General features: G+C 58.8%; 2 protein-coding genes across 5 annotated transcripts; one reads left to right on the top strand and one right to left on the bottom strand.

The window, feature by feature from the left end:
- Positions 1 to 691: 691 nt before the first annotated feature.
- Positions 692 to 3,748, bottom strand: DKKL1 (dickkopf like acrosomal protein 1). Its single transcript, XM_004597170.2, has 5 exons — positions 3,540 to 3,748; positions 3,151 to 3,307; positions 2,824 to 2,964; positions 2,657 to 2,746; positions 692 to 1,063 (listed from the first exon to the last, which is right to left on the bottom strand). Exons 1-5 carry the CDS (start codon positions 3,566 to 3,568, stop codon positions 749 to 751), a joined length of 732 nt encoding a protein of 243 aa, XP_004597227.2. The 5' UTR covers positions 3,569 to 3,748; the 3' UTR covers positions 692 to 748.
- Positions 3,749 to 4,512: 764 nt separating this feature from the next.
- Positions 4,513 to 22,560, top strand: TEAD2 (TEA domain transcription factor 2). 4 transcript variants are annotated; one of them, XM_058674155.1, is made up of 12 exons: positions 4,513 to 4,531; positions 8,376 to 8,613; positions 8,780 to 8,844; positions 9,168 to 9,242; positions 11,680 to 11,787; positions 11,915 to 11,973; positions 15,024 to 15,085; positions 16,122 to 16,264; positions 18,461 to 18,634; positions 20,960 to 21,127; positions 21,525 to 21,677; positions 22,281 to 22,560. In XM_058674155.1, exons 2-12 carry the CDS (start codon positions 8,382 to 8,384, stop codon positions 22,392 to 22,394), a joined length of 1,353 nt encoding a protein of 450 aa, XP_058530138.1. In that variant the 5' UTR covers positions 4,513 to 4,531; positions 8,376 to 8,381; the 3' UTR covers positions 22,395 to 22,560. The 4 variants fall into 4 exon arrangements, with proteins under 4 accessions (XP_058530138.1, XP_058530137.1, XP_058530139.1 ...); XM_058674154.1 differs by lacking the exon at positions 4,513 to 4,531 and adding an exon at positions 6,467 to 6,548; XM_058674153.1 differs by lacking the exon at positions 4,513 to 4,531 and adding an exon at positions 7,242 to 7,413.
- Positions 22,561 to 22,633: the final 73 nt, after the last annotated feature.

The following is a 22,633-nucleotide window of genomic DNA, read 5'->3' as shown; positions in this document are numbered from 1 at the left end:
CCTCCTGGATCACAAGCAATGACCCCGACACCTTGATCCTGACACCCAGGGCACTGGCCTCTGCTGCCAACTCTCCTGGGCTTGGAGGCAGCTCCCTCCCATGGCTCCCGTTGGCGGACACCTTGGCTTTGGCCTTGTGGAGCCCAGACAGCTGGCGGGCACCTTGGCGTTGGCCTTGTGGAGCTCAGACAGCTGGCGGGCACCTTGGCTTTGGCCTTGTGGAGCCCAGACAGCTGGTGGACATCTTGGTGTTGGCCTTGTGGAGCCCAGACAGCTGGTGGACACCTTGGCGTTGGCCTTGTGGAGCCCAGACAGCTGGTGGACACCTTAGCGTTGGCCTTGTGGAGCCCAGACATGCAGGCCAGCTGAGCTGCTACGGATCTCCATGGCCTTGATTCCTGCCAGGTGGGGTGCGTGTGTGTGTGTCTTTAAGTCTCAGGAGTATGAGGTAAGGGTTATTAGCAGGGGATGAATACTGGGACCAAGTGGGGACACAGGTCTGGAGCTGGGAGGGGCAGGTGTGACTGAGATGGCCCTGGATGGGGGACACATGGGGCTACAAGCAGGTGACAAGCGCTCACTCTGAAGACTGAACACGTCTCACTCAGGCCAAGGGGACCACTGCGGCTGACTCAGTTTTGGGGGAAACATTTCAAGAGCAGAGAAGGGTAGTGTTCGTTATTAAGGGAAAAAAAAAGTTTTTTATTTGCATGTGGCTTTGGGGACGGGGAGGGCAAGAGCTCCACCCCTACAGCTGGTGGGAGGGCCCGAGGATATACAAGAAGTGGGTCTTGCGGGCCTGCACCCTGAGGCGGGGGGTGCCCTGGGTGCCCTTGTCCGGGGCTTCCTCCCGGGCCTCCTCCCGGAGCCCGTCCCTGATGGCCTGCAGGCGGTGCCGCTTCTCGCTGAGCCAGGGACCGCCCTCCTGGACGTCCTGGTGGGACCTGCGCCGCGGCAGCTTCATGATCCACAGGGTCAGCCGCCCCGGCCGGGGCTCCATGCGGAAGCTGTCCACCGCCTGCGGGGTGGGCGCCATGGCCTCCTTCTCCTCCACCTTAGGAACCTGGGAGTGAGGAAAAAACAAGGAGACCCCTCCTTATCCTTCACACAACAGCCTTGGGGTGCTCCAGTCCCCACTGGGCTGTTCAGGCCACTTTGCAAGCAACCCGGTGTATGGGAGCTGCAGGGGTGGGGTGGGACGGGACATAAGGCACTTTTCTGACTTGATTTACTCAGGTTTGTGCATACTTTAGGATGAAAAGACTCTACAAAATACATTGGGATTGGAAAAAAAATCAAAAATATCTTTGGGGTTCCAAAAACGAGGTATTGGTGGTATGTGGCGGGGGGCGGGCAGTGTTGTGGAGCAGCAAGTCAAACTACTGCCCCGAGAAACTGATGCCCCGGATGTCAGAACGCCGCTTCCAGCCGCAGCTGCTCCGCTTGCCAGGCAGCTCCGTGCCACGCCCCTGAGCAGGCCGGGCCCCGATGGAGCTGCGGGCTCCTGCCTTGCCCAGGGCTGGCCATTGCGTTCATCTGGAGAGTAAACTGGCAGGCGAACAGTGTCACTCTTGTCATTCTGCTGCTTCAAACAAGTCAATCTTAACAAAAACAGACTGGTTCACACAAAACAACAGAAAACTCATGTTTGTGGAAAGAAACACATTTTAAAAATGGAGGTATTCTCAGAAAGTTCATGGAGAATACATATTATGAAAAAATAGTTAATTTTGGGGGGGAAGGGAAATATCAAGATAACTCATCCTTTAGTCCTGGTTTTCCACAGCGCCGAGCCCTGTCGGGATGACAGAGCCCTTTGGGGTTAAGCGCTCAGAGGTTCACAGAGCAGCCAAGTATACAGGCAAGCTGGGACTCAAAGCAGCAGCTGATGGGGAGTGGGGTGGGGTAGCTGGTCCAGTGGTTAGGATGCCTGTTTGCACAGCTGCATCCCACATCACACATCATAGCGCCTGGGTTTCCGCCCCAGGCCCGACTCGAGTCCAGCTTCCCGCTAAGGAAGGAGCTGACCATGGGAAGGTGATGGTCCAGGTGGCTGACTTGAAGAGGCTCAGGGCTGACCAAGCACAGGAAGGGTGTGGGGGAAAGTGGAATGGCAAATAGATCTCTTAGTTTGTCTCTTTCTGTGTCTCTGCTTTCGCACACACAAATATGTACAAGAACAGCTTTGAGTCAGGTGGGAAACTTCAACACCCCCAGGGCTGCAAGTCTCCCGGGTCCGACTATTACTCAGAGCTGTAGGCCGTGGTGAGGCACCCTGATTCTCACTTCTCTGCTCCCCGCCCACGCACATTTCCTGGGCACAGCCAGTCCTTTTCACCAGCTGAGGCCTGAGGCCACCTGGGCCCTGGGCACCAGGTGGGTGGACTCAGGGGGCTTTGTGTCCACCTTGGAGACCTCAGAGGTGGGTGTTGCTGCGCCCGCCAGGGGGCGCCAGAGTCACTTGGGAGAGAGGTGACGGCTCAGTGGGTGCTCAGTGGGTGGGTGCCAATGGGTGCCAGGAAGCCCTCTGTGGGTGCTGGCCAAGCCCTGGGGATGGGCTTATTCCTTCCGAGAGCTCCGGCTGTGAGCTGGGGACACCAAGGGTCCACCCTCTTCCCACCTGGGCAATGGGGGAGTGGGGTGGGCACGCTCCAACCTTCCAGTCACCATCCAGGCCACCCTCCCGCTCGATGGAGGACTCCATCTTCTCAGAGATCAGCACCTTTCCCGTCTTGTTGTCGGTCACCTGTGAGGCGGGGGTGAGCCCTTGAGAGCCGAGGACCCCGACCCCCACCCCGCAGCAGGAGGAGGGCCAGGGCGCACCTTGTCGATCTGGAGGTGGCTGGAGAGGGTGCTGTTGCCCAGCCGGTGCTCCTGGTTCTCTTCTTGGTGGTAGTTCTTGGGGAGGCTCCGGAAGTCCACGGGAGAGGAGAAGAAGCTGTCCAGCCTGCGCAGCAGGTCACCCTAAGGCCGGACGAGGGGCTGCGGGGTTCACCCTTGGGGCCGACCTGCACTCCCACCCTGCACCCCACCTTGCTCCCCCCTCTGTCCCTGCCCTCTTCTTCCTGTCCCATAGCTGGCTGGGTCACCCCTTCTTGTCTGCCCTTTTTGTTCCAGCCCCCAGCCCCCAGCCCAGGATCGCTCACTCACTTTCAGGAAAAGTTGGCTGAAGCCTTGGAGAAGGCTCTGGAGGCCCAGAAACCCCGTGGAGTTCTCCTGGTAGTCACTGTCGTGAATGGGGGTGGACAGGGCGCAGGGCAGCAGCAGGAGGACCAGCCGGGGCCACATGGCCGGGCGGGCGCGCAGGCTGCAGCAGGGGCCAGGTGTTAGAACCGGGACCACGTACCTACCTCTTGACGCCCCTTTCCCGGGCTCCGCACCACCAGCCCCCTCACCTCTCACCCCCCAGCACCCTCACCTCTCACCCTTCCCTCCAGCCCCCTCACTTCTCACCCTCCCTCTCCAAGTCCCTTTTCGTCTCCTCCCTCCACCCCAGGCTGCCAGACCCATCCTTTCCCTGGGTTTTTGCCATTCCTCACCTTCTATCACATTCGTACCCCAAACTCATGCTCAGCTCCCACGCTCCGCCCCCTCTCCAGGGCTCCGCCCCTCCCCACCACAGCTTGGGTCACCAGGCACACTCGCTCCGGCCGTCCGCGGACTGTTGAATCCCAACAGCGCTGCTGGCCGGCCAGGTCCGCGTGACGGAGCGTTGGGCACGCGGCGACGCCCCCATTGTCCCTTCACACCCTCACGAGGCAGCCCTGTACGTCACCGCAGGCCACACCCACGTGCGGACTCTCCGCTAACCACGCCGTATGGAGGCGTGGCATCACGGCGTCCATCAGACCACGCCCCTGGAGGCGGGCTCTCTGCACAACGCTCCTCACAAGCCACGCCCTTCACAGCTACTCCACCAACCGGCCTCAACGGCATCCTCCCACCAGACCACGCCCCTGACGAGGGTTCTTCATTAACCACGCCCCACAAAGGCGTGGCATCTACGCCTTCCATCAGCCCACGCCCTGGAGGCAGGCTCTCCATTGACCACGCCCATCCAGCCACGCCCCAAAGATGGGCCTTAATGTCAGGCTCCTATCGGACCACGCCCCTGGTGGCGGGCTCTCCATTAACCGCGCCCCAACGTCATACTCCCTGGATGTCATACTCCCATCAGACCTCGCCCTCATCGCCATGGAGTTGTGGTGCAGCTGGTTACACCGCCACCTGCAGCACTGATGTTCCATCAGGATAGCGGTTCAAGTCCCAGTGGCTCCACTTCCTACCCGGGTCCTTGCTAATGCTCCTGAAAGGAAGCAGGTGGAGAGAGGCACAAATGCTTGGATCCCTGGATGGAACTTCAGCCCGGCCCAACCAGGCCACTGGAGCCATCTGAGGAGGGAACTAGAGGATGAAACATCTCTAACTCTGCTAGATTGGGCCAGCTTGAATGCTTTCTTCTTTTTTTTTATTTTGATGATTTTTACATAGTTGTTTAGGGCTCAAAGGGTCAAGGGCTACGGGAAAGTGGGTAAGACCATTGTTTCCATATTCTCTTTTTTTCCTTCCTGTATCTGGGGGATAGGGGAAGATGAAGAGAGAAGCCACACCCACCCTCCCCACCATCCCAGGGTCCCCGATGGGGGGCATGCTCCCAGGGCACTGCTCCAGTGGTTTTGATAGTTCAACTGTTCTGAATTGCTGCCGATCTCGCCATTCCAAGCACAATGAAATCTCTCCAGAATCCACTGGCTGACACAGTTCACTTTAGTGTCTCCACTTGCCCAGATGTTCACAGCCAACACTTGGCTGGGGTAGTCGATCAATTTGCAGCTTGAACTCTCTCATCCAAGTCTCCACGTGGGTGGCAGGGGCCCAGCAACCAGAGTCATCCTCCGCTGCCTTTCCTGGGCACATTAGCAAGGGAGCTGGATGGGAAGTGGAGCAGCTGGGACTCAAACAAGCGCCCCTATGGGATGCTGGCACTGCAGTCAGCAACTTCACCCACAAAATTCAATCTGAGCTCCCAAAATTAAATCTTAACGTTAGATAACTTACCATTTTAAAATATTTACTTATTTTTATTTGAAAGGGAGATTTCTAGAGAAGAAACAGATCACCCCTCCACTGGTTCACTCCCCAAGTGGCCACAGTGGACAGAACTGGGCCACTCCAAAGCCAGGAGCCAGGAGCCTTCTTGGGATCTCCTACAGGAGTGCAAGGACCCAAGTACCTGGACCATCTTCTGCTACTTTCCCAGGCACATCAGCAGGAAGCTGGCTTGAAGAGGAGCAGCAGGGATATGAACCAGCGCCTGTAGGAGATGCTGGCACTTGAGGTGGAACATTAGTCTATTGAGCCATCCCGCTGGCCCCTTTAAAATGTATTTAAAGATGGAAAAGGCAGACAGCTGGTTCACTCCTTAGTTGCACGTCAGTCAGCCAGGGCTGGACCAGGAGGACTGGGCAGGTAAACGGGAAACCTGATCCGTGGGAAGTGGCCCCAAAACTCGGGCCTGGCTTCCCCATGGCTGGTGACCTCGCCGAACCTCCAGCCTTGTTCACCTCGGGCCCTCCAAGGGCCACCTCACTGCGGGCAGGGTCCACAGATCCGGGCACTGGCCCCGTCCCCAGACAGCCTGGCCCCGCCCTCGGCCCCACCCACACCACGCCCCTCTGAAGTGCTAGGATCCGGGCGCTGGCCCCGCCCCTATATCCTCGGCCCCGCCCCTCCGTGTGGTTCCGCCTCTTGGTTCCACCCCGCACCATGCAGCCCGTCCGGCCCATCCACGTGACCCCGCCCCTCACGCTCCGGAAGCGGTCCTGGCTCGCTTGCTCCCTCTGGAGCTGGGTTCCTCCCCCACGTGTTCCCTCCGGTGCCGCTTGGAAAACCCGGCTCTCCCCGGAATCCCCCAAAACCCTGTCCCTCGCCCAGGAAGGAACTCGGAATCTTGGCTCCCTCTTGAACTCCAAGCCCTTGTGTCCTTGAAAGGGTCAGGAGTTCGAGACCTGGCCCCTGTGCCCCCGCATCAGCCCCTCGCAGGCGCGGGGTTCCCTCCCTACCTTGGCATAGTTGCCCCCTAGTCACGTGCATTCGGGAAGCTGCACTTCTGGGGAGAGAGCTCCCCAACACTTTGTCGGGGTCTGTCCACTCTGCTGAGGTCACACGGAAGCCATGTCGCCACCGGAGTCCTTCAGAGCCCACCCCCACCCCTCAATCCTCAAACCCACTTTTGGGGCGCTGCAGAAGTCGTTTGTTGTTTGCATCCAGCCCCCGACTTCAGCTCCTTGCGCGCTCAGAGCCCCCCAGCGCAGCCCCTCGCCCCGCAACACCTTCTCCTCCCTCTGAGAGGTCCCCCCACTCCCTGAAGCCCCCCGAAAGTCTTCATCTCTCCCTATGCAAAAAAAAAAAAAAAAAATCCCTCCCCGGCCTGTGGCCGCCGGGCCCGCCCCCCCTGCGGTCCCTCCCACTTTTCCCAAACAAAGCTCCCGCAACTTTCTCCCCGGCCGCGCCCGGGCCGCCTCGGCTTCCCTGCCCCAGGCCGGGAGGTAGGAGGGCTCGGGCGGGAGCCGGGACCCCAGTCCCGGAGGGTGCGGGGAGCTGGGCTGTGAGCTGCTGCGGACCGCTGGCCCCGGACACCCGCGCGCCCTCAACTTGGGCCGGAGTTAGGGTGTCCAGGTCGCGGTGGATGGACAGGGAGCCCATGGGTGTGCGCGTGGGATTCGCGGGCTCCGGTCGGTGGACCAGGGGTGCGGGGGAAGGGGTCCTCCCTGGATCCTCTGCCTATTGGGGGACCTGGGGCGTGGGGCGGGACTGGACTGGAACATTGCTCACCCCGCTGCTGCGGCCCTTTGTCTGGCCACATGGGGAGGGCGATGAGGAGGAGGGCTGGGCTGGGATTTCAGCCTCTGGAGGTGGGGGTGGCCGCAGCGCCACCCAGGTTGGGCCTTGGGGGGGGGTCTTTGCCTAGATTCGGGGGTCCCAGGGTCAGAGGGAGGAGGGGCTGAGGTCCTCCTGCGTGGAGGACATGGAGTCGCCTGGGGAGGCGGGACCTCTTGTTGGGGGAAAAAAAGTTTTCATCGTTCCCGGCCTCCCGGAAAGTGGCTGGGAACTTGGATCCGAGCCCGGGCTGAGGGGGAGGGGGAGGGGCGGGAGGGAGGGGGAGGGGCGGGAGGGAGGGGGAGGGGCGGGAGGGCGGGGCGAGACCGGCCCCTCCCCCGATGGGGGTTGTGGGAAGCTGGGGGAGGGGACGCCTGGGCCCTTTGTTCTGGCTCTCGGTTGCGGGTGCCCCTGCCCCTCAGCCTGCCCGGAGGACTTTCCTGGTCTTAGCCTCAGCTTGGGCTCTGGGATTCCGTCTTCCTGTCTCGGGGTCTCCATTGCGCGCACCCCCCATCTCTCGGCCTCTCACTGTGGGTCAGTCCCCCCTTCCCAGCCATCTCCCTCCGCCTGCCCTGGCAGCTGCTGCCCGCATCCCAGCACCTGTTCTTAGTGGGGAGCACCGGGGCCTTGTCACCCACACCCTCGCTGTGGCCAGTGCCTAGCCTGTCTGCGTTACATCCAGGCCTCCACTCAGCAAAGTGGCAGTATGGGCGTAGGGGGATGGGGTGAGGGGTTGAGGGAGGGAGGGCTCAGGGACGCCCTCTGGGGTATTCACCACTTTTGTCATAATCCAAGTTTCTTCTGGAAACTTGGAGAACATTCTGACCCAAGATTGCCTAGCCAGCCTGCTGCCCCTCTCTTCCCTTCAGAACCAGCAAGAATCCCAACTTTCCTCCCTCACACCACACCCAGGGCTTCAACCCCTCCTGCCTCACACCCAGGGGTCCAGCCCCTCCTCCCTCACCCAGGGGTCCAGCCCAGCCCCTCCTCCCTCACACCCAGGGGTCCAGCTCAGTCCCTCTTCCCTCACACCCAGGGGTCCAGCCCAGCCCTCCTCCCTCACACCCAGGGCTTCAACCCCTCCTGCCTCACACCCAGGGGTCTAGCCCAGACCCTCCTCCCTCACACCCAGGGGTCCAGCCCCTCCTCCCTCACACCCAGGGGTCTAGCCCCTCCTCCCTCACACCCAGGGGTCCAGCCCAGACCCTCCTCCCTCATACCCAGGGCTTCAACCCCTCCTGCCTCACACCCAGGGCTCCAGCCCAGACCCTCCTCCCTCACACCCAGGGGTCCAGCCCAGACCCTCCTCCCTCACACCCAGGGCTCCAGCCCCTCCTCCCTCAGAACAGGGCTCCAGCCCAGCCCCTCCTCCCTCACACCCAGGGGTCCAGACTCCCTGTCTTAGTTCCCAGTCGCTCAGAGGGGTGGTGGGGTGGAGGGGTGTTGGTGGCAGTGGGGAGGTGCTGGGAAACTGGCTGAGATCTGTATTCCTCCAGGCCCAGATGGGGGAACCCCGGGCCGGGGCCCCCCTGGATGATGGCAGCGGCTGGACGGGCAGCGAGGAAGGCAGTGAGGAGGGCGCCGGAGGCAGTGAGGGCGCTGGGGGAGATGGAGGCCCTGATGCCGAGGGTGTGTGGAGTCCAGACATCGAGCAGAGCTTCCAGGAGGCCCTGGCCATCTACCCGCCTTGCGGCCGCCGCAAGATCATCCTGTCTGATGAAGGCAAGATGTACGGTGAGTCTGTGTCCACCATGGCCTTGTGGGCGCCCGGGGCGTGCTGGTGCTGGATGTGTTAGCAGGAAGCCCAGCTCATTATGTTCTTGGGGAGCCTGTTGCTGCTGCCTGCCACCCCATGAAAGTTCTGCTGGAGATCTAACTCTCTCACTTTTCTCCTCTTCAGGTCGGAACGAACTGATCGCCCGCTATATCAAACTGAGAACGGGGAAGACGCGCACCCGCAAGCAGGTCTTGAGGCTGCCCTGGGCAGGGGCGGGTCCGGCTTGGAGGGCTTGCTTTGCGGTTGTGTTGCAAGCAGAAAGTCAGATGGCGAGACCGGAACGGGGTGGTGGGGATGGCTGGGCAGGAGGCCTGAGTTGCTGGGGCAAATTGGGGTGCCAGCAGAATCATGGGCAGCTGTATGTGTCCACCGCTGAGTCTGTGTCCTCCGGAGAGCTTGGCTTTGCTCTGTGTTTGTCACCTGAGACACCCCAGCAGCGCCATGAGGCCCTGGGGGGCAGGAAGGGGTAGGATACCCGCAGTTGTGCTGAGTCTGTTGCTTTGCCGGACAGGTCTCTAGTCATATCCAGGTTTTGGCCAGAAGGAAATCAAGGGAGATCCAGTCCAAGTTAAAGGTAAGGAGTACGGTGAGTTCCAAGAGAGGACAGGATCCCAAGTGAGGGACAGAGAAGCGGGGGAAGGGGGGACAGAGACCTGGAGGTGGGGGAAAAGTCCCAGAGAGAGAGGGGACAGAGACCCAGAGAAAGGGACAGAGACCCAGAGAGAGAGGGGACAGAGACCCAGAGAGAGGGACAGAGACCCAGAGAGAGGGACAGAGACCCAGAGAGAGAGAGAGAGAGAGAGAGGGGACAGAGACCCAGAGAGAGAGAGAGGGGACAGAGACCCAGAGAGAGGGACAGAGACCCAGAGAGAGAGAGAGGGGACAGAGACCCAGAGAGAGAGAGAGGGGACAGAGACCCAGAGAGAGAGGGGACAGAGACCCAGAGAGAGAGAGAGAGAGGGGACAGAGACCCAGAGAGAGAGGGACAGAGACCCAGAGAGAGAGAGAGGGGACAGAGACCCAGAGAGAGGGACAGAGACCCAGAGAGAGAGAGAGAGGGGACAGAGACCCAGAGAGAGAGAGAGAGAGAGAGGACAGAGACCCAGAGAGAGAGAGAGAGGGGACAGAGACCCAGAGAGAGAGAGAGGGACAGAGACCCAGAGAGAGAGAGAGAGGGACAGAGACCCAGAGAGAGAGAGAGGGACAGAGACCCAGAGAGAGAGGGACAGAGACCCAGAGAGAGAGAGAGGGACAGAGACCCAGAGAGAGGGACAGAGACCCAGAGAGAGGGACAGAGACCCAGAGAGAGAGAGAGAGAGAGAGAGGGGACAGAGACCCAGAGAGAGAGAGAGGGGACAGAGACCCAGAGAGAGAGAGAGGGGACAGAGACCCAGAGAGAGGGACAGAGACCCAGAGAGAGAGAGAGGGGATAGAGACCCAGAGAGAGAGAGAGGGGACAGAGACCCAGAGAGAGAGGGACAGAGACCCAGAGAAAGGGACAGAGAACCAGAGAGAGGGACAGAGACCCAGAGAGAGAGAGAGAGAGAGAGGGGACAGAGACCCAGAGAGAGAGAGAGGGGACAGAGACCCAGAGAGAGGGACAGAGACCCAGAGAGAGAGAGAGGGGACAGAGACCCAGAGAGAGAGGGGACAGAGACCCAGAGAGAGAGGGGACAGAGACCCAGAGAGAGAGAGAGAGAGGGGACAGAGACCCAGAGAGAGAGAGAGGGGACAGAGACCCAGAGAGAGAGAGAGGGACAGAGACCCAGAGAGAGGGACAGAGACCCAGAGAGAGAGAGAGAGGGGACAGAGACCCAGAGAGAGAGAGAGAGAGGGGACAGAGACCCAGAGAGAGAGAGAGGGGACAGAGACCCAGAGAGAGAGAGAGGGACAGAGACCCAGAGAGAGAGAGAGGGACAGAGACCCAGAGAGAGAGAGAGAGGGACAGAGACCCAGAGAGAGAGGGACAGAGACCCAGAGAGAGAGAGAGGGACAGAGACCCAGAGAGAGTGGGACAGAGACCCACAGAGAGAGAGAGGGACAGAGACCCAGAGAGAGAGAGGGACAGAGACCCAGAGAGAGAGGGACAGAGACCCAGAGAGAGGGACAGAGACCCAGAGAGGGGAGGGGGGACAGAGACCCAGAGAGGGGAGGGGGGACAGAGACCCAGAGGTGGGGGTGGGTAAGAGATGAGACCTCGAATAGGGAGAAGGAGATAGAGGGGCGAATGGAGTCTGGGGTTTGCTGAGAGAGTACCCCAGAGATGTGGGCAGGGTGGGAAGATACTGACACGGAACTAGGGGGTCGCTGGGAACCCAGGAGGCGGGCCCAGAGACTGGGGGTGGTGAGGGTGCTGGATGGGGCCTTAGCTTGGGACCAGTGAGGAGGAGGGGTCTGGGGGTCAGTCCCCTGTCACCTTGCCTTCCTGGCCATCTGAGTCTTTTCTCTTCATGGCGCTGTGGGGAGCCTCTGCCTCGGGCTGTTTCCTGCTCTGTTTGGGCCTGGCATCTTCCCTTCCTGTCCAAGCTTGTCACAGCATTTGCACTCCTCCATCCGCTGGCTGGACTTTCTGTGCCCCATGGCTGAGGACCCTCCACACCTCGGCCTGACCGTGCCTTCTCATTTTCCTTCCCGTTAACGCCCTGAGGACTGGCCGCCTCTCTTTTGTGTCCCACTCTGGGCCCGTGGGGTGGCGGGTGGTGAGGAGTGGGATGGCAGGGCAAGCTTGGGCCTTGCTTCCTAAGTGTGTTTTCTTTCGTCCTCTGGTGCCCTTCCCCACCCCTGCGGGCAGGCCCTGAATGTGGTAAGTCCCCCTGCCCATCCATCCACCTGCCCCATTTCTGAGGAGACCAGGAGAGCTGGGAGGTGTTGGGAAAGGGGGTGCTTAGCCCCTTACCTTGGCTGCCCTGCCATATCCCTGCTGCACCCCTCCATCCCTGCCCTGCCCCCACATTGCCCTGCCCTTGCTGAGCGGTCCCAGGCCACCCCGTTCACAGAGGTGTCTCATTCTCCCTCCCCCCCAGGATGAGGTTTCCAAGGACAAAGCTTTCCAGACAATGGCCACCATGTCGTCGGCCCAGCTCATCTCAGCCCCTTCCTTGCAGGCCAAGCTGGGTCCCACTGGCACTCAGGTGGCTTGGGCTGGGGCGTGTGGGCCTGGGGGCGGGAGGAGGGGTACTGCTCTTGGCCTGAGGGGACTAATTCCCTCCTCTGCCTCCCTTCTTCACCCCCCATCTCCCTTCTTCATCTTTTCTCCAGACCTCAGAGCTTTTCCAGTTTTGGTCAGGCGGCTCTGGGCCACCCTGGAATGTTCCAGAGTAAGTACTTAGCATCCTGGTTCAGAGTCTGTGTCCCTCCCCATCACAACTAGCTCCCTTTTGAAGATAGGTTGTGGGCGTTCTGGAATTGAATCCCAGCTATGCCCTGTCCTGTGCTGGGCATGGGCCTTTGGGTAGGTGACTTCTACATTCAGTGCCTCAGTTTCCCCACATTGCCCTGCACCTGGCCAGGCAAGCACTTATTGAGCCCCTTACAAGTGGTACTCAGTGTGGGGATAGTCAGTGTCTCCATAGAATGTTGTAGAAGAGGGGAGAAGCCAGATACTAAACAAATAAGAACAGATAAGAAATACATATGAAAAATAGTGTATTGAGGGCTATCTTAAAGATTTTCTCGAGATGTTCTAAGTAGCTCAGTCTACGTCTCTACCTCCCTGACAACCGCGGGGGAGACCCAGATGGAGGTCCTGGCTCTTGGCCTTCCCTGCCAGAACTCCTGTGTGCTGCGTGCAGTGACTGGCCCAGGCCCCACGTGGCTGGCTGGCGGTCCACGTCCTCAGAGCTCACTGGCTGCCCCGAGGCTCACTTCCAGCTACTGCAGAGGCAGCCACTGAGTCCAGGCACTCTGACATGGATATGAGCATGGACCGCCCTGGGCTATTTTACTTATTTACTTTATTACTTTAAGATTTACTTATTGTTATTAGAAAGGCAAATTTACAGAGAAAGATCTTCTATCTGCTCCCCAAATGGCTGCAAAATTGCACGGGTGCAGGGTCCCAAAGCTTTGGGTCATCAACCTCTACTTTCCCAGGTCACAAGCAGGGAGCTGGATGGGAAGAGCAGCAGCTGGGATATAAACCAGAACCCATGTGGGGATCCCAGAACTTGTAAGGGGAGGATTAGCCAGTTGAGCCATTGTACAGTGCCCAATGCTATTTCTTTTCTTTTCTTTTTTTTTTTTTTCCTTAAATTGTTTTTATTTGAAAAGTAGAACACAGACAGAGCAAGAGCTTGGAAATATTGGTTGATTTCTCAAATGGCTGCGGTAGCCAGGTCTGGGGCAGGGAAGGCCAAGAGCCAGGACCTCCATCTGGGTCTCCCACGTGGTTGTCAGGGAGGTAGAGACGTACAGGCTGAGCTACTTAGAACATCTGCTGCTTCCCAGCGTGCACCTTAGCAGGAACCTGGATTGGAAGTGGAGCAGCTGGGACTAGAACTGGCACCCCTGTGAGATGCTACTGTCTCAGGTGAAGGGTTAGCCTGTTTAGCCACTGGACTGGGAACTTCTTGAGTCATATGTTGTCTCCCAGCATGCACCTTAGCGGGAAGCTGGATTGGAAGTGGAGCAGCTGGGACTAGAACTGGCACCCCTGTGAGATGCTGCTGTCTCAGGTGGAGGGTTGGCCTGTTTAGCCACTGTCTGGGAACTTCTTGTCTCCCAGCATGCACCTTAACGGGAAGCTGGATTGGAAGTGGAGCAGCTGGGACTAGAACTGGCACCCCTGTGAGATGCTACTGTCTCAGGTGAAGGGTTAGCCTGTTTAGCCACTGGACTGGGAACTTCTTGAGTCATATGTTGTCTCCCAGCATGCACCTTAGCGGGAAGCTGGATTGGAAGTGGAGCAGCTGGGACTAGAACTGGCACCCCTGTGAGATGCTGCTGTCTCAGGTGGAGGGTTGGCCTGTTTAGCCACTGTCTGGGAACTTCTTGTCTCCCAGCATGCACCTTAGCGGGAAGCTGGTGTGGAGGCAGAGGTAGAGCTTGATCCCAGGCATGCCATGGGAATACATTTGGCCCAAGCTGCTGCTTAACTCACAGCACCACAGCATGCTTTTAAAAGAGGGTGGTGCGGGGCCGGCACAATGGCTCAACAGGCTAATCCTCCCCTTACAAGTTCTGGGATCCCCTTATGGGCGCCAGTTCATGTCCCAGCTGCTCCATTTCCTATCCAGCTCCCTGCTTGTGGCCTGGGAAAGCAGTGGAGGACGGCCCAAAGACTTGGGACCCTGCACCCACGTGGGAGGCCCGGAAGAAGCTCCTGGCTCCTGGCTTTGGCTCTGGTCCCACCTTGGCTGTTGTAGCCATTTGAGGAGTGAATCAGTGAGCAGAAACTCTTTCTCTCACTAAAACTCTGCCTTTCAAATAAATAAAAAGTAGATCTTAAAAAAAACACCTCAGTTTCTCAGGCACAGAATCTACCTGAGCATCCTGTGCTGCCTGTTGTAGCAGACAGCTCATTTGGACAGTGCTGCCTCCATATTGTGACCTTTGACCTGAGGGTTATCTGACCAGGACAGGGCATTTCCTTTCCCTCGTTTTCCTCTCTCCCTTCCTTCCTTCCTTCTTTCGTTCGTTCTTTCCTCCCTCCCTCCCTGTCGCTTCCTCTTTCTCTTTTTTTAAAGACTTCTTTTCATTGGAGAGGCAGATTTATAAAGAGCTAGAGAGAGAAAATCTTTCTAGGTCTTCCATCTGCTGGTTCACTCCCCAAATGGCTGCAGCAGCCAAAGCTGAGCCGATCCGAAGCCAGGAGCCAGGAGCCTCGTCCAGGTCTCCCACGTGGGTGCACGGTTCCAACTCCTCGGGCAGTCCACTGCTTTCCCAGGCCACAAGCAGGGAGCTGGATGGAGAGTGGAGCAGCCAGCACATAAAATGGTACCCATATGGGATGTCGACGCTTGGAGGAAGAGGATTAGGGAGTTGAGCCTTTATGCCTGCCCAGGACTGGATGCTTTCTTCCCATCTCCTGGCCCTTTAGCGCCCCCCTCCGCCCCCGCCTCCCTGGGTTGCTCCTCCTGCCATCTGGTGAGAGACGCTGTCGAAGCCAGGGTTGAGCTCCTGGGAGTTATGGCTGAGACGATCTGGGTGCCAGGCCTGGTTCCCCAGTACTCTGGCTCTGCAGGCGTGAGCAGGTCAGCTTCCTGAGTCCCCCAGCTGCCCATCAGTGAGAGTGGACAGCGGGAGCTGTAGCTGCCCCACTTGCTGGCTGTGAGACTCGGCAGGCGGCACTAGCACGGGGGCCGGTGTGTTGTGGCACCTTCCTGCCTGGCTGACCTCTCCCCTCGCCCCCACATCCTCTCTCCCTCAGCGTGAAGCCGTTCTCACAGCCGCCGTTTTTGTCACTGACTCCCCCAGCTACGGAGCTCCCAGGTGAGAGCCAGCCTTCCACTCTCGCTCGCCTCCCCACCCTGCTCTCTCCTCACCCCAAACTGCTTTCCTTCACTTTGCCGCTAAGCAGGGGACGTGTTCTCCCTGAGGCCCAGCTCCGAGGCAGGAGCGGAGGGTGAAGGGCAGGTTGGCACCTTGCCCGTTAGCCAGACGTGCCCCACATTTGCTTCCAGCCACTTTTCAGGGTAGGAGCTACAGGGGAGATGTATTAGTCACAGTTGCTTTAGCCACAAGGGATAGGAACGGCACCAAGCTAGCTGGCACCACAGAGGAAGAAGAAGAGGTGAAGGAAGAGGAGAAAGGAAAAAACTTGTTGGTTCAGGTAATTGCTAGAACCATGACATGTTCAGGCATGGCTGGCTCCAGGGCACATGGGTGAACCTGCTGCCATCGGCCCTGCTCCGAGATGGCCTGACTCCCATGCACGCTCTGCCCACCTGGCAGCCAAGATGGTTTCCAGCATCGTATGCCAATATGACCCTGTGAACACCTTGCTGAAATGGATTGGGGGAAGCGGGGGAGTCTGTAGCTCCTGCAGATTCCAGGTTAGGCCTCCTTTGGGCTGCAAGGAACAGAGTAGCCTACAGCCTAGCCAAGGCTTTACTCAGTGCACGGGCGTGGGACCAGCTGTCTGGCCGAGCAGCTCAGTCAGGGTGGGCTGGCAGCTCTGTGGGTCCCCTGGGCCTCTGTCTTTCTGTTCCACATTGGCTGCTCTGACTCAAGCATCTGTCCTAAGCCAGGACCTGGCCCAGGCTGAAAACTTTCTCCTCCCCAAAGTTCTGTCTTTTTCATTCAGGATGAAACTCCTTCCCAGAAGCCCCCCAGCAGATTCCCCCTAACGTCTCATTGGCCAGGACTGTGTCACATGGCCAGCTCTAGCTGCAAGGGAGGCTGGGAAAGTGAGTATTTAGCTTTTTCAGCTTCTAAGTGGAGGCAGGCCAGAGAGAACACTGCTTGGCATATTCAAGTAAACGTTAGCATTTTTTTTTGTGGTTCTTGTTTCTCTCTCTGTCTCTAGGGTACGAGCCCCCTCAAGCCCTCTCGCCCCTGCCCCCACCTGCCCCTTCGCCCCCTGCTTGGCAGGCCCGCGCCCTGGGCACTGCCCGCCTGCAGCTGGTGGAGTTCTCGGCGTTTGTGGAACCGCCTGATGCGGTTGACTCCGTGAGTGAGACTTTGGGGACAAACCCTGGGGGAGGCCGGGGCCAAGAAGCAGTTAGGGAGGGCAGGTGGAAAGTAGCCATGCCCAAGCACGAATCCCGGGTCGGAAGCAGCTGTCTGTCAGCTGGCGGGGCCCCTCCAGGCAGGATCTTTGACTCCCTTGGTTTGATGTGGACCCTGAGTATTTGTGTTTCTCACGGGTCCCTGGATGAGTGTGCTGCGCCACACTCCAAGTCCCTTGAGCAGAGAGGAATTGGGAAGGTCACAGGTCATGGTTTGGGAAGCTCAAAGGAACATGCCAGGAGACCGTGTTTGGGCTCACCCCACCTAGTGAAGACATGGCAAAGTGGCTGGCTTTTATTTCGGATCTCAACTTCTGGGTGGGATGGGAACAGAAACTGCGCCAGCTAGAGTGGGCTGACCGTTAGAAGAAGTGCCTCCCAGCTCTCAGGGACTGCGCACTGGGGAAGTTTCTCGAGGGTGTCACACTCGGCTGCTGGGATTCTCTGTCTCTGGTGGGGAGGCAATGGTGGAAGGGGAGAGGGACAAGAAGGTGCTGGAGGGTGTATGAGGTTTGCTCATTTCCCATTGGTCAGTACTTGGTCACGTGGTCAGCCCTCGGTGCTAAGCAGCCTGGGAAATGTAGTTGAATGCCATGTGAAGGCACTGGTAAAGTCTCCTTGTGGGGCACCTGCAACCCATCTTCCAGTGTCTGGGTTTGTGTCCTGGCTGTTCTATTTCCTCTCCCAGCTTCTCCTGAAGTGCATGGGTGGGGGCGGAGTGAGGGGCAGCAGAGGCTGGCTCAAACACTTGGTTCCTGCCCCCTCCTGCGGCATCCGGCTGCAGCCTGGCCCAACCCAGGCTGAGGTGGGTGTTTTCCTCCCACCTCAGGGCCCTCTGCTTGTAATGTTCTTTTCCCAGATGACCCCTGAAAAATTTTCTATTTCTTTGAAAAGCAGAGTGATGCAGAGAAAGGGAGAGATGCAGAGAATCTCCCATCTGGTGGTTCCCTCTGCAGACAGCTGGGCCGGCCCAAGCCAGGAGCCTGGAGCTCCATCGGGCTCTCCCCGTCATGGGTGGCAGCACTTGGGGTCATCGTCTGAGTCCTTTCCAGGCACATGTGCATGGGAGCAGTTGGGACTTGAACTGACACTCCAATGGTTGATGTCTGTGTGACACGCAGTGGCTTAATAACCCACCATGGCGGCCCTATTTATAAACGTTTTGTCACTGCCAGTAGACTCTGCACTCTGTGAAGTCGAGGACGTGTCTTGTGTGGCTGTTTGGTCCTGCGCACACAGGGCCTCCCGTGGATGTCAGTGAGCTAATGGGCCTGTGCTGCGTGGGGACGGTCATGGTGTGTGGTATCCAGGGGAGGAACTCTTTCTGGAGGAGTGAGTGGGGCTTTGAGGTTTCTGTATGAGTTTGCTGTGTGCAGAATTGGAGACTCCACATCTTAAGCAAGTCAGGAGATACATCCCCGGATATGGTTCAGGTGGGCAGGCATTGGTTCTGGGGGGAAGGTCCCAGACTTTTTTCTTAGGGGTCTTGGGGAGCCTTGGAGAGGTGCCATCTGGTTGTGCTCCAGGAGGGCTTCTGGGAAGGGGCATATTGGGGTGAACTTGGACCTGGAAGTACAGAGTGGCTTGTCATCATCGGAGAAGATGGGGTGGATGATGGAGGGTGTCAGAGTAGGGACTCTAGGAGGGCTTGGCTGCAAATGGTGTGGATTCCCCATGGTCCTCCCAGCTGTGTCCCCATCTGGTCTTCCTCAGTGTGTGTCCTGTGCAGGGGCAGGTTGATGAGGAGCCACGGGAGGCTGTGAGCAGGTGTCAGCCCTGGAGCCATGGGAAGGGGTGACCTGGAGGTTGGGACGTCAGGGCCAAAGTCCATGAGCAGGTGTCAGCCTTGGATCCCGGGAGGGGGTGACGTGCAGGCTGGGAAGCCAGGGTTGGGACCCAGGCTGGGAGGAGATGGCAGGAAAGGCTGAGCCTGAGCTGAGCCTGGGTGGATGGGGATGGGGCAGATAGTTGGGGAATTGAGGGGACATGGGGTGTGCAGGGGCAGAAAGGATGAGGGGGCAGTAGCTGGGGCCTGATCCAGCATTGGGTGGAGTGCTATGGGGTGGGCTCGAGCAGTGAGAGTTGAGGTCTGGTCCTGCGTTCCCTCACCTGTGGCTGTGTTGCCCCTTCCCCCCAGTACCAGAGGCACCTGTTTGTGCATATCAGCCAGCATTGCCCCAGCCCCGGGGCCCCGCCCCTGGAGAGTGTGGATGTTCGGCAGATTTACGACAAGTTCCCGGAGAAGAAGGGCGGCCTGCGGGAGCTGTACGACCGTGGGCCCCCCCACGCCTTCTTCCTGGTCAAGTTCTGGGTGAGTCCCAGCGGTTGCTGGTCCATCACACGGCATCCCAGTGGAGGTCACTGGCCTTCACGGAGATCACTGGTCCTCACAGCTCAGAGTGGCAGCTCCCCGCAACGCACCAGCCAGGGCATGCTCCCCGGGTCCTGTCATCACCCCGACAGTGGAGGTTCTGGAAGGTTCTGGATCCTGAAGGAGAGGCTACAGCTTTGCTGGCTTCTGCTAGACCCTGCCGCTTTGAGGAAGTGGCTAAAGGAGGCAGCAAATGGCCTGGGGAAGGCCCCTGTGTGTCCAGCATTTCCTATGGACCAGCCCCATGAGTGCCGGCTCTCAGCAGCCTACTGTTGGGTTAGGTGTGAGGAGCCCCCTGGTGGTGGCTCAGGTGCACTGGAGGACGCGTGTGGCCAGAGGCCAGACCTGCTGGGTTTCTCAGAGGAAGTTTGAGTTCTGTGGGTTTTGGGAACCTTGGAGGGTCAAGAGGGCCAAGCATTTTCCTTTTTGTCTTTTTAGAAAAGTTAGTTATTGTGGGCCCAGCACGGTGGCCTAGTGGCTAAGGTCCTTGCCTCGCATGCATCCTGGGATCCCATATGGGCCCCACTTCCCATCCAGCTCCCTGCCTGTGCCCTGGGAAAGCAGTGGAGAACAGCCCAAAGCCTTGGGACCCTGTACTTGGGTGGGAGACCTGGAGGAGGATCCTGGCTTCAGATCAGCTCAGCTCTGGCCCTTGCGGCTACTAAGGCGTGAACCAGTGGACAGGAAGATCTTTGTCTCTCCTCCTATCTGTATATCTGCCTTTCCAATAAAAATAAATAAGATTTGTTTACTTTTACCTGAAAGGCTGATTTAGACACACAGCAGACAGAAATATTCCATGTACTGGTTGACTCCCACATGGCCACAAAGGCCAGAGCTAAGCTAATCCCCGGGCCAGGAGCCTCTTACAGGTCTTCCACATGAGTGCATAGCCCCAAGCACTTGAACCACTTTCTGTTGCTTTCCCAGACACGTTAGCAGGGAGCTGGATGGGAAGTGGAGCAGCCGGGATTTGAACTGGCATGCTGGTGACACAGGTGATGGCTTAGTGCGCTGAGCCCCCATTGAGGGTCTGTCTTTCTTTCTTTCTTTCTTTTTTTTTTTAAGATATTAAAATTTTTATTGCAAAGTCAGATATACAGAGAGAAGGAGAGACAGAGAGGAAGAGCTTTTGTCTGCTGGTTCACTCCCCAAGTGGCAGCAACAGCCAGAGCTGAGCTGATCCAAAGCCAGGAGCCAGGAGCTTTCTCTCGGTCTCTGACGCAGGTGCAGGGTCCCAGTGCTTTGGCCCGTCCTTAACTGCTTTCCCAGGCCATAAGCAGGGAGTTGGAAGGGGAAGTGGAGCAGCCTGGATATAAACTAGTGCCCATATGGGATCCTGGTGTGTGCAGCATGAGCACTTTAGACACTAGGCTACCATACCGGGCCCCATCATGGGTCTTTCTTCAGCCTGTTTGGTTTAGCGTGCAGGCTGGGGCTCCCCAAATCTTGAGTGAATGTTTAGGGAGTGTGACCCTGGCAGTGACCGTGGCCGTATCGGGGTTCAGTGTCTGAAGAAGCCTGCCTGTAGAGGGTTTGGGTGCCTCTGGTCTCGATGACTGTGGTGCGCCCCAGGTGAGGCCCTGGTTTTTGGGCATGTTTGGAGCTGTGTGGTTGAAGTCTTGGGCAGGGTTAGGGCTCGAGACACCAGGCGTGGCCAGGTGTTAGGTCTGCAGAGAGCCACCTGTCCGAGGGTGGGGTGGGACATGAGAGGGTCTGGTGAGATCTTCTGGTCTTGCCGGCTTCGGAGGCCCTGTTGTTGGAGCGACGGGCGGAAGAAGCAGACCTCTGGGGAGAGTGACCTGGAAGAGGAAGCAGCTGCTGCTCCCAAGGGGGCGATGGAGACCCCAGGCTTGGGGAGGGCTCGGACTGCAGGTGAAGCTTGCTCCGTTACTGGCCCCCCATGGGGAAGAGTATTTCGGAAAAGTCCCCTGGGGCCCCGTTGCTAGGGTGACACCTGTACTAGTCGCTAGGGTCTTGAAGGGCTCCTCCCGTTGCTAAAGAGTAGTTGTCTCAAAGGTAACCAGGCTTGGGGAGGGGCTGAAGTCTCAGGCGGGGGGCTTCAAGAGAATACAGTTGAATTACAGGCTCCTTTGCAGGATGTGTGTGTGTGTGAGAGAGATTGGGAGGGGACCTGGCCCATTTGCAGGACCCAGTGCTGGCGGGATGGTGTCCATCCTTGAGGGGAGCCCGACTATGCCCCCTACTGTTCGTTGTTCATGAAGCATTTCCCTTCTGAGGCACCTGTGCCTGCTTGTTGCCTAGGCGGACCTGAACTGGGGACCGAGCGGTGAGGAGGTGGGGGCCGGCGGTGGTGGTGGCAGCGGGGGCTTCTATGGGGTGAGCAGCCAGTACGAGAGCCTGGAGCGCATGACCCTCACCTGCTCCTCCAAGGTCTGCTCCTTCGGCAAGCAGGTGGTGGAGAAGGTGGAGGTGAGGCCGCCTGGGCGAGCATTCGGGGGGGTACGCATGCGGGTTGTGCAGAGGGGTGGAGGGAGAGGCTTTAGGGTGTGGGTTTAGACCTCCCAACGGTTCCAAAGTCACAGGCTGGGGAGCCTTTCAGAACTGAAAAGTTAAAAAAAAGTCCTGCAGGTTATTTGTAGGACAGGAGGTTCTGGGAGGAGTCCCTAGTTCTGAGTCCTGCAGTGTTTAGACATGTCTTGGGAGAATCTTTGGGGTCATGGAGGGTTTAGGGCTTCCTTTCAAAGGATCCTGAATAAGGGTCCTAGGATTCCTGACCCCATCTGTGGTCACAGTGGGTGGCGGGAGCGGGGTGGAGCTCGGCTCCCAGATTGGCTGCCACGTCTCTCAGCCACTGTCCACTGTTCAGACCGAGCGGGCGCAGCTGGAGGACGGGCGCTTCGTGTATCGCCTGCTGCGTTCACCCATGTGTGAGTACCTGGTGAACTTCCTGCACAAACTGCGGCAGCTGCCTGAGCGCTACATGATGAACAGCGTCCTGGAGAACTTCACCATCCTGCAGGTGATGTGCCTGCAGCCCCTGTGGCACCGGCAGGGGTGAGGGGGTGGGCGGAGCCACGGCCTGGTGTACCTGCAGCCTGAGGGGCGGGGCCCCTGCTGCCTGAGGGGGCGGGGCCATAGCTTGGTGCACCTGCAACCTGGTGGGTGGAAGGGGCGGAGCCACGGTGACAGTGGGCGGGAAGGAGGGAATGGGGAGATGGCATTGGCCGGAGGGAGCGGGGTCAAAGGAGGACCAGACTCTGGTCCTGGGGTACCCTGCCCTCCATGTGGCTGCCACAGCTGGGGTACCACTTGGACCCTCCCCACAGCACATGGTGCTCTTAACCAGGACACTGCCCCCATAAAGGACCGGAGGGGGAAGAGTGGACATGATCTGGTGGGAGAACCCCGGTCGCTGTGATTGGGGAGCCTCAGGAACACCTCTCCTTCCAGCCTGAGAATGTGATGTGGGCATCTGAGTCCCTCACTGCCCACCCCCAGCTTAGGGGTTAGGGTTGCCAAGGGAAGCTGCCATTTTGCTTTTCCCTTCCACTTGGGGCTCGTTCCTGCCGGGGGTCCTGCCATAGTCCCTCCCTCCTAAGCTGTATTTCCCATATCCCTCCAGGTGGTGACCAACAGAGACACCCAGGAGCTGCTGCTGTGCACCGCCTATGTGTTTGAGGTCTCCACCAGTGAGCGTGGGGCCCAGCACCACATCTACCGCCTGGTCAGGGACTGAACACGCTTGTCCGTGGGAACCCCCCTCCTTCTCAGCCCTCCAACCCGGGACAGGGGGCTGTCATGGAAACGGGGCTGACTACACAGGCTTAAGCAGCCTCTGGGGGTGTCCCCTACTACTACAGGGGACCCCAAGTCCTGGTGGTGGGGATGGTCAGGTCAGGCCAACCCTGATACCTGCACCATATGTGTGTGTGTGTGTATGTGTGTGTGTGTGCTGTGGGGGGGTCAGAAAGGACA

This window comes from Ochotona princeps, chromosome 16 (assembly GCF_030435755.1).
Source record: "Ochotona princeps isolate mOchPri1 chromosome 16, mOchPri1.hap1, whole genome shotgun sequence".
NCBI classification, from domain to species: Eukaryota; Metazoa; Chordata; class Mammalia; order Lagomorpha; family Ochotonidae; genus Ochotona; species Ochotona princeps.
Note: the sequence above shows the minus strand (reverse complement) of the source record. Positions and strands in the feature narration are given on the sequence as shown.